Source organism: Erpetoichthys calabaricus, chromosome 3, assembly GCF_900747795.2.
Source record: "Erpetoichthys calabaricus chromosome 3, fErpCal1.3, whole genome shotgun sequence".
Lineage (NCBI taxonomy): Eukaryota > Metazoa > Chordata > Cladistia > Polypteriformes > Polypteridae > Erpetoichthys > Erpetoichthys calabaricus.
This window is the reverse complement of record NC_041396.2, coordinates 302,043,296-302,063,119: the sequence shown is the minus strand read 5'-3', so window position 1 is coordinate 302,063,119 and position 19,824 is coordinate 302,043,296. Positions and strand designations below refer to the sequence as shown.

The following is a 19,824-nucleotide window of genomic DNA, read 5'->3' as shown; positions in this document are numbered from 1 at the left end:
ACCAGGCACTGCTCATCACCAGGCCAATACCATCCCTACAGTGAAGCATGGTGGTGGAAGCATCATGCTATGGGGATGTTTTTCAGCTGCAGGGACTGGGAGACTAGTCAGGATAAAGGGAAAGATGACTGCAGCAATGTACAGAGACATCCTGGATGAAAACCTGCTCTAGAGCGCTCTTGACCTCAGACCGGGGTGACGGTTCATCTTTCAGCAGGACAACGACCCCAAGCACACAGCCAAGATATCAAAGGAGTGGCTTCAGGACAACTCTGTGAATGTCCTTGAATGGCCCAGCCAGAGCCCAGACTTGAATCCAATTGAACATCTCTGGAGAGATCTTAATATGGCTGTGCACCGACGCTTCCCATCCAACCTGATGGAGCTTGAGAGGTGCTGCAAAGAGGAATGGGCGAAACTGGCCAAGGATAGGTGTGCCAAGCTTGTGGCATCATATTCAAAAAGACTTGAGGCTTTAATTGCTGCCAAAGGTGCATCAACAAAGTATTGGGCAAAGGCTGTGAATACTTATGGACATGGGATTTCTCAGTTTTTTTATTTTTAATAAATTTGCAAAAACCTCAAGTAAACTTTTTTCACGTTGTCATTATGGGGTGTTGTGTGTAGAATCCTGAGGAAAAAAATGAATTTAATCCATTTTGGAATAAGGCTGTAACATAACAAAATTTGGAAAAAGTGATGCACTGTGAATACTTTCTGGATGCACTGTATGTATTATTATAAACTGGGTCTAAGATTCATACACCAACAGGACAAAGCAAAGACAAAAAAGTTGTGGTTTTAGAGACAGCTCAGTGAAAATCCTTGTGTGGCTGAGACAGAGCCCGGATTTGAATCTAATTAAACATCTCTGGACACACCTGAAAATCACTTTCCACTGACATTCTCCATTCAGCCTGACAAGATTAAGAGGATCTACAGAAAAGAATGTCAGAAAATCCTCAGATCTTGGTGTGTGAAGCTTGTCAGCATAAAACCCAAGGCGACTCTAGGATGGAATTGCTGCCACAACAAAGTACTGAGTAAAGGGTCCAAATTCTTGTGCCAATAACATATTTGAATAATAAATTTAAATGATTCTAGCAAAAGGCTTAAAAAAAATGAGTGAATTATTTCAGTATGCACTGTGTATTTTAACAATTGTTTTCAGGTAGTTAATTTTCACATATTACATCTTTTAATATTGGTTAAGGCTTTCAGTTACAATAGCTTGTTTTTTGCTTAAAAGGAGGTGACATTCCAGTCCTATGCATCTGAAAACTACAGTATGAACCAATTGACTAAAAATTAAAATGGACCTATTTTGATAAGCAACCAATAGAGTCATGTTAAAAGAAGAACAATCAGAAAACCAGGGTGACTGTTATTGATAAGTTATTGATAATTTAATTGTAAAAATCTTTCTTGGTTGGCCTAGCCTTTGATGCTGTGGTATTATAGAGAGAACAGTTTATGCCAGGGGTGGGCAAATTCATTCCTGGAGGGCCGCAGTGGCTGCAGGTTTTTGTTCCAACCCAATTGCTTAATAAGAGCAGTAACTTCAGCACTATATGCAATCATCAGACACTCCCCATCTGACACTGCTGTTTTCACATAAAGACGCGCTATAGCTCACCCAAGGAGCGCCCTTCCTACATTTACGACATGTGTACTTGTGTTGCAGTGTACACACTTCTCTGTGCTATGGTTCCTATTACACTGAACAAGCACCAATAATTTGCAACTCTCTTCATTATCTCAAAACAAATATATGCGATGTTTTGAAGAAATCATTTTATGACGCGAATAGTACCAATCAGAAAACATAGTTGAAGTAATGCAATGTTATTTGAAAACGAACAGCGTCAGATTGGGTGTGATTTATACTGGTGCTGTTACTTAGAGTCAGGTCAGAAGCTGAATAAGCTTCTGTTCTGACTCTAAGTAAAAAAGCATGAATTAATCAACAGAAATAACCGCGATCGACATTTTAAACTTAACGATTTACAGTGCATACTGTAAAATTCTCTATCTTTCTTGGTTGGCCTAGCCTTTGATGCTGTGGTATTATAGAGAGAACAGTTTATGCCAGGGGTGGGCAAATTCATTCCTGGAGGGCCGCAGGTTTTTGTTCCAACCCAATTGCTTAATAAGAAGCACTTATTGCTCTAGAAATTCTTCTGCTTCATTTTAGTTATCTCCCTCGTTAAGATTATGAACCCTTATTGCTTATTTAAGTCTTAAACAGCTGCATTCTTGGTTTTTAATTGCTCCTTATTATCAATAAGATGCAAATGACAAAAGAAACCAGCAGTTATCCATTTTGCTTGTTACCCTTTACACCTGTGTGTATTTATCGTGCACTATTTGGTTTAATTAAATACTTGGAAGGAAAGAGAAGAGAAAAAAGTGAAGGATTGTGAATTATCCATCCGTTTTACACTTCAAAGTATTTGGATGATATCCTTAGAATGGAAAAAAAAATCTAGGATATGAGAATGACTTGACATAGCAGAGTTAAAGCACTAACAAGCCATGAAATGTAATTATTGGCAAGGATTGTTTTCTAATTAAAGCAACTAGGTTGGAACAAAAACCCGCAGCCACTGCGGCCCTCCAGGAATGAATTTGCCCACCCCTGGTTTATGCTCAGGTGCTCTGAACTGTGCAAATCGCAAAAACATTTAGAACAGGCCTCATTATCGGATTGTTAATCCAGTCCTTTACATTTTTACAGCAGTTAAAATTCTCTAGCAAAGTGTCTGGCCTACCTGGAGCGCACATGCTCAATTAACCTACCTATATTCCAAATATAAAAAATACCTGTATATACCAATAGTGTCCAGACCTTTCAAGTCACATTAGGTAAAGGAAATAGCTAAATTTAATAATAATATTAATGGATCCTACTAGTAAGCATCTCTAAGGAATAAACCAATCAAATTATCACTTACTGTCCTTGTGCATCCATGACATCTGCAATGTCCGTCTTTTCTCCACTGTCAATCAGAAAATGCAGGCAGTCAGAGTGGCCGCTGGCTGCTGTGATGGAGACCACAAAATCAAAACAGAAATATAAACACATGGCTCTCTGTACTGAATCAAAGGATAATGTAGAAGAGGGAGACAACACATACCTGCCACATGCAGAGGCGTCCACTTGTGTCTCCTTTCCTTAACTACACAACTTGCTCCGTGGTTGACTAGCACTTCCACACATTGTGCATGGCCCCTCTCTGCTGCGATGTACAGAGCACTGCGCCCTAAAGCGTCCCGCACATCCAGGTTAACCAGCGTTTCAGAGAGCACACGCAGGGCTTCACAGTGACCATTATAGGCCTACATAAAACAAGACAGGAAGATCCTCATTACTAGGAGCAGAGGAGAACAAACAAACCCCAACATTAGGCCCCTACAAACATGAAAATGCTTACAGCTAAGTGCAAAGGGCTGACTGGAATTGTACTCTCCACATCTTCCAGGCAGTTAAAAGAAATTTCCAAAAGCTGTAAGGAGAAAAAACAATCTGGTAAGTTTACAAATCCCATATATTTACAGTTACCATTACATACATACTCAAAGATGCAGAACTAACTCAGATTTACTAAGTCAACAAGGCTCTTCGTTATGATAGGAAAACATGAGTCTTCCCCTTTAAGTGAGGGACGACTTAAAAATTATTCATATCATAGTGAACATTACAATCTGAATATAATGGACTTCTAAAGGATTCAACTATTAAACTATGGCGTGTCGAGTCTCACATTATAATCTTGGGATAGAATAACCAGACACTCTAGAACTCAAATACTAGACTCTTCTCAAGGGAACTAGAGATGTAACAGATTAGCACCTTTGACAAGATCAAGTAATTTACACATACTTTTAGGATCCAAGTTTCTGGAACAATGCAGTAGAGTGGACAATTATCTTTGTGCAACATCATGAGGTTTCATTCATTTCAACCAAGACAGAGAGAGATTCCTTCTACCCCAATGCAAAAGCTGCCCAAGATTGCCTCCTACCCTGATGCTAATCTTCAGTTTCCAGATTGTTAAGGAAAGAATTATTCAGTAAGCCCTTTTACATTTAAGCCAGGAAGTATTTTTATTAGGGCTACAAATCCAGACTTTGCTATTATTCACTTTTTCTATAATCTGTTTCATTAAGTTTATTTGCTGTTATTCTGTTGTTAATAAGTACTGATTATAATTTAAATTTCTATAATTTTGCGAGCATAACTTGAGTGATTCAAATAAAGTGGCTATGAGGCACAAAGTGTGGAGGATGCTACTTTCTTTCTCACAGAGTCAGAAGGCGAAGGGGATATACCTCAAGCAGAATACAGCTTAAAGGGAACAACACATTGTTGGCTTGAAAATGGCATTAACCACAATGCACTGGTTTCCATGTGTCTTGAGTTATTCTCAGGAAAAAAGGTGCATCATCCTTTAACACTAGAATTACCTGAGCCAACGAAAAAACTCGTAGATCCGTCCCACCTTAAATCGCTTCTTAAATCCGTTCGCACTTCTCCGCCATCGTCTTTTGTCTTCTAAATGTGCAGATAAAGACAAGCTGCAAACAGCCAACTACTCCACCCCCCCACTGACTTAGAACGTGCACGAACTTCTCCCAGCTCATGCCTTGATTGATTATCTAGGAGTGAAGTGAAGTTTTAGAGTGGAAATAATAGATCGTTATTTGGAACACACGCATTTCATGTGTGTTCCGTTTCTACAGTAATTTGTGTAAACACATTTTTAAAACAAACGTTTTTCATATTCTAGTAGTAAATGACAAAATGTAGGCATAAACTATATAATGTATGAAGCCTGAAGTCCAAATATCAAAGAAAAACTTTCACGAAAGGTACAAATATAACAGAACAAGTGCGCTTTTATTCAAAAATATAACTGCAGAAAAAAAAGCCACCTTAGCGTGTGACATTGACACTCATTTACTACGACGGCCCCATGGAGCAACAGTATCAGTTGCTGACTGGGAATCAAAAGGTCACGAGTTCGATCCTGCACGACTCCTTTTTGAGAAGTGAACTACTCTTATTTTTACTATCTTAGAATGAAAAGATACATTTGATTTCAGTCTGTAACAGCCAGTGTAATTTATGATATTTGTAAAGGTTAGCTTTGTTTTTTTTTTTTTTTTTATTCACTTTTCATTCTCTCAGTCACGTTCAGGATCCTTCCCTACCCCATCTGACACTGCTGTTTTCACTTAAAGACGCGCTATAGCTCTGCAGTGTATCACGATACATACGACTGCATGTTTTTTTTCCCCCCAATCTTGCCAGTCCCCACATGTTGCTGTATGCCGTTTCTTTTGTACTCCAGGACATGCAGAGGAAACATAGTAAAGAGCAGTAACTTCAGCACTATATGCAATCATCAGACACTCCCCATCTGACACTGCTGTTTTCACATAAAGACGCGCTATAGCTCACCCAAGGAGCGCCCTTCCTACATTTACGACATGTGTACTTGTGTTGCAGTGTACACACTTCTCTGTGCTATGGTTCCTATTACACTGAACAAGCACCAATAATTTGCAACTCTCTTCATTATCTCAAAACAAATATATGCGATGTTTTGAAGAAATCATTTTATGACGCGAATAGTACCAATCAGAAAACATAGTTGAAGTAATGCAATGTTATTTGAAAACGAACAGCGTCAGATTGGGTGTGATTTATACTGGTGCTGTTACTTAGAGTCAGGTCAGAAGCTGAATAAGCTTCTGTTCTGACTCTAAGTAAAAAAGCATGAATTAATCAACAGAAATAACCGCGATCGACATTTTAAACTTAACGATTTACAGTGCATACCAATTTATAAATTTTATGTCTGTTTGAGGCTACAAAGAAAAAAAAAAAAAAAAAACACTTCCTCCCCAGCGGGGATTTGAACTCGGATCTCTACGGCACGGCAGGGTTGCCGTGCTCTTAGTCAGCAAATCTCAGCGTTACGCCATGGAAGGTGTTGTGACATCCTTGAACCTTTTGTGAAAGTGTTTATTTGATGTTTGGCCATCAGTCTTCACACATTCTATAGTTTATGCCTACATTGTGTAACATTTATTACTAAAATATGAAAAAGTTTCTATTTTAACAATGTGTTTACACAGATTACTGTAGAAACGGAACACACATGAAATGCGTGTGTTCCAAATAACGATCTATTATTTCCACTCTAAAACTCTAGTTCAGTCACTCCCAGATAATCAAACAAGGCATGAGCTGGGAAAACTTAGTGAACGTTTTGCGATGGTGGAGGATGGAATAGCCGGCTTTTTGCTGCTCGTCTTAATCGGCACATTTAGAAGACAAAAGAGAGGTGAGAACGGTTTTAAGGTGGGCCGGATCTACGAGTTTTTTCGTAGACTCTGGTAATTCTAGTGTTAAGCATGAGACATACAGTGGGGCAAAAAAGTATTTAGTCAGCCACCAATTGTGCAAGTTCTCCCACTTAAAAAGATGAGAGAGGCCTGTAATTTTTATCATAGGTATACCTTAACTATGAGAGACAAAATGAGAAAAAAAAATCCAGAAAATCACATTGTCTGATTTTTAAAGAATTTATTTGCAAAAATTATGGTGGAAAATAAGTATTTGGTCACCTACAAACAAGCAAAATTTTCTGGCTCTCACAGACCTGTAACTTCTTCTGTAAGAGGCTTCTCTGTCCTCCACTCGTTACCTGTATTAATGGCACCTGTTTGAACTCGTTATCAATATAAAAGACACCTGTCCACAACCTCAAACAGTCACACTCCAAACTCCACTATGGCCAAGACCAAAGAGCTGTCAAAGGACACCAGAAACAAAATTGTAGACCTGCACCAGGCTGGGAAGACTGAATCTGAAATAGGTAAGCAGCTTGGTGTGAAGAAATCAACTGTGGGAGCAATTATTAGAAAATGGAAGACGTACAAGACCACTGATAATCTCCCTCGATCTGGGGGTCCACGTGATCATTTTGACCCCATGGGGTGAGATCTTGCAAGAACGGTGAGCAAGAATCCCAGAACCACACGGGGGGACCTAGTGAATGACCTGCAGAGAGCTGGGACCAAAGTAACAAGGGCTACCATCAGTAACACACTACGCCGCCAGGGACTCAAATCCTGCAGTGCCAGACGTGTCCCCTTGCTTAAGCCAGTACATGTGCAGGCCCGTCTGAAGTTTGCTAGAGAGCATTTGAATGATCCAGAAGAGGAATGAAACCAAAATAGAACTTTTTGGTAAAAACTCTACTCGTCATGTTTGGAGGAGAAAGAATGCTGAGTTACATCCAAAGAACACCATACCTACTGTAAAGCATGGGAGTGGAAACATCATGCTTTGGGGCTGTTTTTCTGCAAAGGGACCAGGACGACTGATCCGTGTAAAGGAAAGAATGAATGGGGCCATGTATCGTCAGATTTTGAGTGAAAACCTCCTTCCATCAGCAAGGGCATTGAAGATGAAACATGGCTGGGTCTTTCAGCATAACAATGATCCCAAACACACCGCCCGGGTAACGAAGGAGTGGCTTCGTAAGAAGCATTTCAAGGTCCTGGAGTGGCCTAGCCAGTCTCCAGATCGCAACCCCATAGAAAATCCTTGGAGGGAGTTGAAAGTCCGTGTTGCCCAGCGACAGCCCCAAAACATCACTGCTCTAGAGGAGATCTGCATGGAGGAATGGGCCAAAATACCAGCAACAGTGTGTGAAAACCTTGTGAAGACTTACAGAAAACGTTTGACTCTGTCATTGCCAACAAAGGGTATACAACAAAGTATTGAGATGAACTTTTGTTATTGACCAAATACTTTTTTTCCACCATAATCTGCAAATAAATTCTTCAAAAATCAGACAATGTGATTTTCTGGATTTTTTTTTCTCATTTTGTCTCTCATAGTTGAGGTATACCTATGATGAAAATTACAGGCCTCTCTCATCTTTTTAAGTGGGAGAACTTGCACAATTGGTGGCTGACTAAATACTTTTTTGCCCCACTGTACCTGGGGACACCCGTGTGTTCACACTGAAGCTAGTGAGTCCCTCTATGGAATACTGAGGAAAGACAGACCATGCTTAAGAGGATAGGGTATGTGTGGTTGTGCGTGTTAAGCATAAATTGTGAGAGTAGGCCAATTCATGAAGAACTCTGTTAGTCCCACAAATGCTATGATAATACACAATGGGTGGCTAAAACATGAAAATGAAATAATTGTGCTGTCATTAAATTTGTACTACTAGAAAACAATACAAAATTCAGAGATGCATTTTCACCTAGTCAACACACAGAAGGACAAGTAGTCCCTAAAGTCAAGAAAATTCTGTCATGTCAAGATATCTCATGAGAGCAAAGGCCTGCATAGTGTAGAGAATGGTTTTATTTTAGTGTTATGTTTCAGAATTCCTGTGACACGATTTTGAGCAAAAGTTACTAGGCAATGCTCTACAGAATTCACATTGTGTTGAATTATCAGCACAATACTACTTAAGTTGGCATTGCACCTGGTTCTTCACCTGTAATTGTGGATACTTCTCTTACCATTTACCGTGCATGTGCTTTCTAAAGAACTATGGTTCATGCATAAGCCTGATTTTTGATCATTAGAAATAATTCCCTTCTTTGGAAACTCACTTCATTGTTGTACTAAGTTCGTCTCCTGACCCATGTCTCCCTCTGCTCAACTTCCTTGAGCAGTATATCAAGAAATTAAAGTTCTAAGCCAGTGCCTGTTTTTACAGGACGTGCTATAGGATTAAATTATATTTACACCCAAAAAATTACCTGTTTAAATGAAAAAACACAGTTTTCTCTAAAATTCTGTTTTGCAATGACCATCAAAAACAGCCAAGTCACTAGGAAAAGCAAGAGTTGAGCTATGGAAGGAATGTTTTACTTATGTGCAATTGCATGTAGTATGCTCAACAATGGGCGGTGCAGTGATAGGGCTGCTTCCTCGCAGTAAGAAGACCAGGGTTTTAGTCCCAGGTCCTTCCTGTGTGGAAGCCTGAATGTTCTCTCCATGTCTTTGTGGTCTGGTTTCCTCCGACAGTACAAAGAAATGCAGATTAGGCAGACTGGAGACACTAAATTGCACATGGCATGTATGTATGTGTAACCTGCGATGCACTGGCACCTATATATAGTATACAGAAAAGTGCTCAGCTACTTACATAGTACTTATGATACATCCAATTATAGTATACAGAAAAGTGCTCAGCTACTTACATAGTACTTATGATACATCCAATTAACCCTTGGCACAATAAACAAAAACACCGTCTTAGGGAATTTCCCAGGTGAAGCTAGGTAACACAGCTAATAATATTAATAAGACTATTTTCACCCTTGGATTATAAGGCTCCTAAGTATTTCTGGTGTTATTCCTAAGGGCAGTAAAGCCTGGAGTATAGCAGTGACACCATGTACCATAGAAGGTTACCAAAAAGAAACCAAATAGAGGAAGCTCAGCATCAGTTAGTTATTGTAATGCTCATTATTTGCGTACAAATAACTGACAAACAGATATGCAAGGTGTCCAGCTAATTGGCAGCTCTATTCAGGGTCTGCTTAACTAAAGTAGAGAGCTCTTTGCCTAAAGTTAACATTGAAGAGGCATTTCTTACATAAAGCTGTGGAATGTTCTGCATGCTTAAGTGTAGCTTCAGGTATTAGTTATTTCAAAAGACACATATCTGCTTACCAGTTCAAGGTTTTGCTTGTTGCCATAAGCGGCTGCATAGTGCAAAGCACTGTAGCCCTGCCTGTCTCGAATGGAGGGATCTGCACCATTGTCCAGAAGATACTCTAGGCAGCTGCATACAAAGAAGACGGTCAGAAGCAAATAAAAGTCTAGAAAAGGCAGAGTAGCCATTGCACTGCCATTTTCATAAGCTCTACCTCAAACTGTAGCCACTGAATTCAGCCACACACAAATGCAAGTGTGGAAACCTTGGTCTCTCTCACATAGACACACACACAAAAGGATACTGTGTCATTTATTCATGATCTCATTGATTAGTCATTAAACTTACAAAAATGTTTCTTTCCGTCTTGATTCCTTCATCATTTCATCATCGTTCTCCTGGCTTGCAGATTGTGGCTTATCAGTCCTGTAATAGGAAGAAAAAAGGTTAAATCAAATAGAAAAGATAGGCAGCAAGCACTATTCAAGTTGATTAGCATTTGACATAAGGATTCTAATATACTGTAGTTAGTAATGAATCTGTTACACAAGAAAAGGAATCATCTACTGAAAGGGTGGAGTAGTGGCTCTGAGGCTAGGGATTTATGCTGGCAATAATAAATGTCAGAAGTGACTCTACTCTGTTGGGCCCTTGAGCAAGGCCCTTACCACGTAGCTGCTTTGTCCTGGGTATGCTGTTAATCTGTGTCCAGCCCTGAAAGCAGGTCCTGTAATTTACAGGGAAAACCTGGGGGTTGGTGGCAGGTTTGGCATTTTAGCCACCGTAAAAAAACCTGACATTGTTCAAGTGCGGTGCCGAGGTGTCACCCGCTGCACTCAGGTCCCAATGCAGGTGATTCATCGTGTAGAGGTTGAGGCAACAGGCTATCAGTACATGCTCCCAGTCTCTCTCTCTCTCTAAAAATGATTTGAATATTTTTTTTTATATGTTGCTTACTCCATGTAGTTCGTAGTGATGGCAGATAATTTTTAATCTCATGTTTTCATGCAGAATGCAATTAATAATATTTCTGATAGATGTCTATGGTGACAAACGTGGAGCAACAAGAAACAGTACCAAATACATCCATGAAAAAATCTCATGTTACTCATGTTGCATAATCCACATGTCAAATTATCCTGTCGTATACTCACAACATTCCAAACATACATTTTTTTGTTAAAATATTATTAAACAAAACTGTTTTTGGCTACACACTGTTATGAACAAGCATGTGAATTGTATATCTGCTACCCATTATTGCAGTTCTACTAATATTCATAACTGGAGACTCTTGATTATTTATTTACCAGCAGTCAGTGAAACTGAACATGCTAATTGATCTTTTCCTTGCTGAAGCATCGGCGTACACTGTTCCTAAAATGTTTGCATTAGTTTTTCTTTAACTTTAATCTCCAATTGTACAGGTCTCTCAGTGCATTTTGCAATGTTGATATCACATGAAATGCAATGTTGGCCAATGAAAAAGCTTTTACTATTGCAGACCTGTGAATGAGGGAAGAGGCAGGTCTTCAATTCAAATGCTTGTTCAGATTTGAGCACATTTCATTTTTGTTAATGATTGTGTTTTTCAGAAGTGTTTATTGCCCTGTTCTACAATATTTTAGTAAAGATGCATGTCTTTGTTATGTTGTGATCATCTGACTAGACACCCGACATGTGAACTATGCAACACAATTAAGATGAGATTTTTTTTTTGATTTTGTAAGTTGTTGTCCAGTGTTGGTCACATTAGACACTTATTCTATCAAACTTTCATATATAAATTCTGCAAGAAAATGCAAGATTAAAAATTTTTCTAAGTAATGACAACGAAATACATTGGTTAAGTAAAATACAAAATATTTTTGAGAGTATTTCTTTAAACAAAAAAGCTCCCCTATAATATGACACAAGACCATCTGATCCAGACATTAGAGAATGTAACTTATGCATAATACTGATTACTAAACCAAAAGGCCACACAGGGCAACATCCACCCTTGACTGTGTGGATTTTCAGTAAGAGTTTTGCAATCCATTTTATTTTCTATACTACTTTTATTTTATTGCCATGATTACACTTTAATAAAGGCTACATTGCTTTTACATTTTTATCCTTTGTCTTTATTTCTTGAGTGACTGAAGTAAATATTACCACATGTAGTGTGGAAAGATTGCTGCTTTCTTGCCCACAGGTTTATCAAGGTTGAGAGTTTGCACCTCAATACAAAGAACAAGTATGGTACATTATTAAGATGGTAAGTGGCATAAAACCAAATTAAGTGTTGAACTTCCTGCTGCGAGGACACCTAAATGTTTATTAGGGACTCATGATTACCACTGCTATTTAATGACCTATGAGTGACAGGCATCACTCTTACATGTACTTATGTGAAGGAGGTCCAATGTGGAATATTGTGGGGTGACTGGCAATTGGGAACACAGTACTTCAGAGGTTATAGTAACACAGTCTATTCCAAATCTGATTTAAGAGAGACAGAGGGTTTTTAAGTAATCAACAGAAATTGGGACACCTGTACAAAGTGTTTGCTTCAACAGGCAAGGCTTAATTTAGTTTAAATGCTGCAGAACATCTATAGGTTATAACCTATTAGTTGTTCCCTGAAGGAGGACAATTTATAATATTCGGAAATTTCCTTTATTCAGTTTTTGATAATCTAAACTTTAAATTTGAACCTCTGGCAGTTTACTGCTTACCTTGTCACCATTTTATGTCATTCACTGCATTTCAACCATGGTCTGGATTAAGCGAGAGAGACCAACACATGACATCCTAAAAAGCAATTTGAGCTACACTTTTTTCATGTAACAAAATAAAGCATAATTCACTGTGGTTGTGTTTGCAGCATTTCAGAAGCTTTTAGTGGAATACAATTAATTTTATATAGCCCAAAATCACACAAGAAGCGTCTCAATGAGCTTTAACAGGCCCTGTTTTTTGACGGCCCCCCAGCCTTGACTCTCTAAGAAGACAAGGAAAAACTCAAAAAAGGAAAAAAAAAACAAACAAAAAAAAAACCTCATTTGGGGTGGGGGCTAATGGATGAAACTTTGGGAAAGGCAGTTCAAAGGGAGACCCCTTTCCGTGTAGGTTGGATGTGCAGTGGGTGTCAAAAAAAAAAAAAAAAAAGGGGGGGGGGGGTAAATACAATACACAGAAAAGAACACAATACTCAATACAATTTCAAAGTACAATAGAAATATTACAAGTACAGAGCAGAACTTAACAGTAGATGATATCACATAATAGGATTTGGATTTTAGTGTATTTAAAGTAAACACAGTAGGCATAACTTCCAATTCTCAAGGTGTTCTGTCACTTCTATTCAGAGGAATCTTAGGTCTACATATGTCAAAATAGGAAATCACTGATAGAAGTAATAAACCTTAGCTTCCTGTGATGTAAAGATGTACTAATACTAGCTGCTTGTATGTTTTACCAGGCTGATCATTGGCTTCATTCTATTATTCTCTTGAAGTATAACACTCTGACATAAAGTTTAAGTACCAGAAAATGTGAAAAAAAACAGCTTGGTATAAAATACAGGGAATGCAAGCAGGAACAGGCAGCTGACAGGAAAATCACTGCATACAGAAATATTATATACAAATATGAAAAGGATGACAGATTAGAGGAATGAATTATCAATAACTAAAAATAATTATTGTAAATATCTGTATAAATGGCAGAACACAAGCTTACCTGCTGTTCTAGACAGCAGGTGACCATGGGGTCACGATGAAAGAACAAAAATGACATTAATGATTGTACAGAAGTTTGGTAACTCTGTTTTATTTAGAATTTCACCTTTAGTGTAATTTTAAATTTTAACAAATCTGTTAAGGGAAATCTTTGGTAACTGTATACAGTAATCCCTCGCTATATCGCGCTTCGCCTTTCGCGGCTTCACTCCATCGCGGATTTTATATGTAAGCATATTTAAATACATATCGCGGATTTTTCACTGCTTCGCGGGTTTCTGCGGACAATGGGTCTTTTAATTTCTGGTACATGCTTCCTCAGTTGGTTTGCCCAGTTGATTTCATACAAGGGACGCTATTGGCAGATGGCTGAGAAGCTACCCAGCTTACTATTCTCTTTCTCTTGCGCTGACTTTCTCTGATCCTGACGTAGGGGGATTGAGCAGGGGGGCTGTTCGCACACCTAGACGATACGGACGCTCGTCAAAAAATGCTGAAAGATTATCTTCACGTTGCTATCTTTTGTGCAGCTGTGCTTCGCATACTTAAAAGCTCGAAGGGCGTATTGATTTTTGATTGAAAAACAAACTCTGTCTCTCTCTCTTTGTCTGCTCCTGACGGAGGGGGTGTGAGCTGCCGCCTTCAACAGCTTTGTGCCGCGGTGCTTCACATACTTAAAAGCCAAACATTGATTTGTTTACTTTTCTCTATCTCTGTGACATGATCTGCTCCTGACACACTCCTTTGAAGAGGAAGATATGTTTGCATTCTTTTAATTGTGAGACAGAACTGTCATCTCTGTCTTGTCATGGAGCACAGTTTAAACTTTTGAAAAAGAGACAAATGTTTGTTTGCAGTGTTTGAATAACGTTCCTGTCTCTCTACAACCTCCTGTGTTTCTGCGCAAATCTGTGACCCAAGCATGACAATCTAAAAATAACCATATAAACATATGGTTTCTACTTCGCGGATTTTCTTATTTCGCGGGTGGCTCTGGAACGCAACCCCCGCGATGGAGGAGGGATTACTGTACACTGTCTTCATTGACAGAACAAGTTACCATAGTCTCTTCAATCTTACTTCTCTTTTAGATTCAAAAGAGTGACCTGGGAAGTGCTGGAGTGTTCAACGTTGGAAAGGCAAGTCTGTGTTAAACTACTCAGCTTGTAGTCACCATGACCTCATTGGGGATACAATTTGATAATGGATTAAAATTCCATGTGGCATGGCTAAAGGATGTCCAAGGTCTAATTTTGGGAGAACTTACCTCCGGTATGTGTCAGAGGCAGCAGCATAGTGCAGAGGGGTACAGCCTTTGCTGTCAGTCTCATTAACCCCAGCGCCCTCACTCACCAAGGTCACTGTACACCTATAGTTGCCATTAGCAGCCGCATAGTGCAAAGGAGTCCTGGAAGAGGAAAAAAAAGCCTTCACAACAATTCCTGACAGCCAGTTCAGTAAGTTTTTTTTAATAGGCAGATAAATATTATAAAGCGTGGAACACAGCTTCTTAGGTCAACCCTTGATATGCTGCCCCTTCCCAGAATGAATTTTATTTTTAACTGTCAAAGCACTACTGATTCAAATTAAACTGCAAAGTCTTTAAATATAGACTTGCCACAAAACTGTTTTATCAATGGAACCAAGCCTCTACATTTAATGCCTGAAAATGGGGATCATATATCCGGCACTTTAAGGGACAAGAAAGCCCTTACTAGGCTAGTATGCAAGGCCTGACAGAGTAAAGAATTTGTTCCACTAATGCTTCTGTGTGTTAAGTCTCTGTGTGCCCAAAAACCAGACAACAGTTTCCCTCAAGAACAAGTTGGTTCCATATCACACCAAGTGAAAGCAGGTAGGCTGATGGGGGAGAACCCCAGTAAGAAGTCACATGCATATAGCCCCCCGAGGTACTTGGTAATCCTTTACATCTACTCATTTGTTACCTGTATTCTGAACTAACCAGGAATAAATCTCATCCTACATCTTTCACCTTGATTTATAATCAATTCATACAATAAGCAAATGGGCATCTAAAGGCTAAAGAGGGCAATCAAGGAAGAAAATACTAGAAAAATAAAATGGTTAGATGTTATGATTTGTGATGATTTTTAATTTAATTACTCATCTACTTGAGCCCTATTTATTACATAATATACCTAAAAGTACTATTGGAGTTATTTTTTTGATTAGGGATTGTTTTATATTTTCTAACACCATCTTTGCTTCTCTGGGTGTCAGCCTTTTGAACATTAATTGTTATGGCATCCATCCATCCATTTTCCAACCCTCTGAATCTGAACATAGGGTCACAGGGTCTGCTGGAGCCAATCCCAGCCAACACAGGGTGCAAGGCAGGAACCAATCCTGGGCAGGGCGCCAACCCACCGCAGGACACACACACACACACACACACACACACACACACACACTAGGGCCAATTCAGAATCGCCAATCCACCTAACCTGCATGTTTTTGGATTGTGGGAGGAAACCGGAGCACCCGGAGAAATCCCACGCAAACACAGGGAGAACATGCAAACTCCACACGGGGAGGACCCGGGAAGCGAACCCGGGTCTCCTAACTGCGAGGCAGCAGCGCTACCACTGCGCCGCCCTTGTTATGGCATTTTTACACAAAAACCTTTGAGATGCACAGAGCTGAAGTTACACCGCAATTTCTCTCGGTCATCCAAGTTTGCAGAGGACTCAAAAGATTTCTGCATATTGCTTTCCATGTTCTTACTTAGCATTTCAGCCCCTTTTTCCCCCAGATTCAACTTTGATTTTTTATTTAGTACTTAGGTTTGACAACCAAGAATCATTCTCAGTACTTAAGTATATTGTGATATTTTTTATATTTCTTCTCCTAGTCACCTCCATTAATTTAGTTAGGCTTCCTTTTTGTCTACCAGCTCGGAACATTAGACAGATATGGCTGTTAACAGCAATGGCAAAAAATAAACAAACCAAAAGTTTCTAGTTAACTTAAAAAAAAGTACAAACTTTAAAACGAAAAAATAACCCAAAGAAAGAATTCTTCAAAAAGACACCACTGAAACTGAATCTAAGGTCAAAGACGTAGTTATGAACTTAAAATTGTGATGGTGGAAGTGAAAAGGTGAAGATCTGCAATGAGGTCAAAACAGACCTCAGTATAAGAGGTGTTTGGGATGCAGGTACATTTTCAGGATGGTAAATAAATGATCTTCTATTACTGTAATTTACTCAAACAGACAAACTATAACTTTGATATTTTTGTTTGAATTCTTATCTTTATATTTTATGTCCTTAGGTTCCACATCTCAGCACAACCGATGATGAGCTTACTTGACCCTTACAAATGGCATGCCACTCACTATGTCCTCTGTATTGTGATGCATCTCAAAGTGACTAGAAAGTGAAAGGATCAACCTGCTATTGCCTTTACTAAATGAACATTCAAGTGTAGTTGGAACAGATCTTCCAAATAACCAAAAAATTGTGACCTTACTGCTCTTTACAGTATGTGATCCTTTATTGCTAACATCCACCTGGAGATCATTCAGCTTACAGTGGAACCTCGGTTCACGAACGTCTCGGTACATGTACAAATCGGTTTACAATCAAAAAGTTCGCCAAACTTTTGCCTCGGTTCACGACCACACACTCTGTATACGAACAAGCCAGTTTCCCTTTCGGTTTGTGCGCACTGATGATTTCCGCACGTGTTGCATTGTTCTCGGTCAGACGTGCGTACTTGCACGTGCGAGCGTGCTTTCGCTGTGAACTCTTTGTGCTCTATGTCATTTCCCTTCCGGTTCATACGCACCGATTACTGTATTTAAGCACGTGTTCAGCCTCTCCCTGTTCATTGTTCTCAGTCAGACGTGCGTGCTTTACCTGTGAACTCTTTGTGCTCTACAGTATTTTGTGTGCTTTTGCAGTTAACCATGGCTTCTAAGCAAGTGAAGAGTGGTGAGAAGAAAGTTTTGCAGAAAATTGAAATCGAAGTAAAGAAAAATTGTTGAAAAGTATGAGCGTGGCATTCGTGTTACTGATCTTGCCGCCGAGTACAAGAAGTCAAAATCTACGATTTCGACTATTCTGAAGCAGCAGAAAGAATCTATTAAAGCAGCTGATGTTGCAAAAGGAGTTACAGCGTTAACCAGGCAGAGGCCTCAAGTGCTGGAAGAGGTGGAAAAACTGTTGCTAGTGTGGCTGAACGAGAAGCAACTTGCAGGGGATAGTGTAAGCGAGGCGAAGTTATGCGAGAAAGCCAGGAAGATTCATGGCGATTTGCTGCAAAACTATCCTTCTACGAGTGGCGAAAGTGAGGAATTTAAAGCCAGTAGAGGATGGTTTGAAAAGTTTTGCAAGAGAAGTGGCATTCATAGTGTGGTAAGGCATGGAGAGGCTGCTAGTTCCGACGCTGAAGCTGTAAAAGAATGTGTGAAAAATTTCACAAAATTAGTGGAGGACGAAGGCTACATCCCACAACAAGTCTTCAACTGCGACGAGACCGGATTGTTCTCCACCCAGTTCGTCCTCACTTCACGCCAGAACTCAACTCATGCAAGGTTAGTTTTCTTGGTGGTTTATGGTTAGTTTTTGTATTACGGATTTTTCAAATGTTCATTTTTACGGTTCATAGCGTGAATTGTTGCAATGTTACTTTTCTTGGTTGTTTATTAAATTTCTGATTTTTCAAATGTTCATTTTTTTCCCCTGTGCTTAAAACTCATTAAAAAAAAAGTTTACACAGCGATCGGGTTGTAAGGCTATTAGCGAGAACTCCTGCAATGTAACTTTCTTGGTTGCTTATAGTTGGCTTTTAAATAAAGTTCGGATTTGTTCAAATGTTCCTTTTTTCCCCTGTGCTTAAAACTCATTTAAAAAGTGTTTACAGCGATCAAGTCATAAGGCTACAGTATAGCGCGAACTCTTGCAATGTTAAGTTTTCTCCGTTGTTCAAGGTTTTCTCAGTGTTGTTCAATGTTTTTACATTTAGTTTACTATTACGCTGTGCATTCTATGGTTTAATTAACTATATTTGTGCTTAAAAACTTATACATTTACATACAGTTCGTATGGTCTGGAACGGATTAATTGTATTTACATACAATCCTATGGGGGAAATTGCTTCGGTTCACGTCCAAATCGGTTTACGACCAGAGTTTTGGAACGAATTATGGTCATGAACCAAGGTTCCACTGTACTTACATTTTGCTCTCAACCCTAGTTACCTCTTTGTATTTTTTAATACTGGAAACAAAAAACAAACTTAATCAGCAACACCATACTTTGGACGTGTTGGGGACAAGAAAAGCAAGCTGAAAAGCCCAAAATGGATGGACAATTTCACTGTGACTACTGATTTTGCCTTGCCTACTATCCAAACACTTGGTGGCAAACTACTGAACTTTGAGCAACAACACTTTGAGAGCATAAACCTGCACTGGATAGACTCAATTTATATAATTCTGTTTTAATTCAACATAAAATGTAAATGATTTTGACTAAACTGGTAGCTATATACACTGAACAAAAACTCTTCTCACCTTCCAAACTTGTCCTTCTTTGTCAAGTCAGCACCACTGCTCAATAGTAAGTTAAGACATTCAACATTTCTGAAAGAAAGAAAACCAGTCATGAATGTTGCCTTTTGAGAGGAAAGTACAAAATGACATTTACAGGAGGTAAGGTTAAGTATTTCCTTGGTTTGATTTTCTGCATCACTGCAGGTGTGTTGTGAATTTGATCAAATATTTTTGTGGCTTGTGATATATAGTGGGTAATCTTCAGAGAAAAGAATTTGGTGCCTCTTTCATCTGGTTACACAACAATAATATTACACACAACAAATAGTCAAATGTGAATGTGTTTCTAACCTACCAGTAACATAATTAAAGGTATAGTAAGGATCAGCTGATTTAATACCTGTGCTAGTAACCAGGCTTGATTTAGGTCAGGCCTGCCCAACATAAATTCTATAATGTTTTGCCCCTTTACTCAATATGAGGTTGTCAAAACACTGATACTAAAGATACACTATGCCACAATTTTGGAAAACCTTGGCAAAAAGGAATACAAAATGCTGGGGGCTGCACCCAAACAAATCCCAAGACATATTGTTAAAACTGAGGAAGCTTGGAATTGCAGTCAGTTATCACAAGTGTCCATCTGGTTAAAATTTGAAAAACAGTAAGATGTAAAACTGTGAACATATAGGAGTCTGCAGGTGTCTTTCTTCTCAGCACACTGGGCCATAAAGGGAATTATAGAAATGTAACTAAGTAGTACTTCACACTAACAAGAAGATTAGTGCTTGTTTCAGATTTACCTTAATACACATATGTGATGCTGAGGAGATCTGAACCAGCGTATGATTGGTGAACTTAATCAAAAATGCTTCTTTTT

General features: G+C 39.0%; 1 protein-coding gene across 2 annotated transcripts in view; it reads right to left on the bottom strand.

Annotated features, from left to right (window-relative positions):
• Positions 1–19,824, bottom strand: part of ankrd52a (ankyrin repeat domain 52a) — a 102,597-nt gene that overhangs the window by 31,984 nt on the left and 50,789 nt on the right. For both annotated transcript variants that reach the window (XM_051925031.1, XM_028798602.2), the window contains exons 13-19: positions 18,966–19,034; positions 14,694–14,834; positions 10,050–10,127; positions 9,719–9,830; positions 3,435–3,506; positions 3,138–3,339; positions 2,955–3,042 (exon numbers count right to left, since the gene is read on the bottom strand). In XM_051925031.1, coding sequence (XP_051780991.1) covers positions 2,955–3,042; positions 3,138–3,339; positions 3,435–3,506; positions 9,719–9,830; positions 10,050–10,127; positions 14,694–14,834; positions 18,966–19,034 — 762 coding nt within the window. The remainder of the gene's footprint in view (positions 1–2,954; positions 3,043–3,137; positions 3,340–3,434; positions 3,507–9,718; positions 9,831–10,049; positions 10,128–14,693; positions 14,835–18,965; positions 19,035–19,824) is intronic.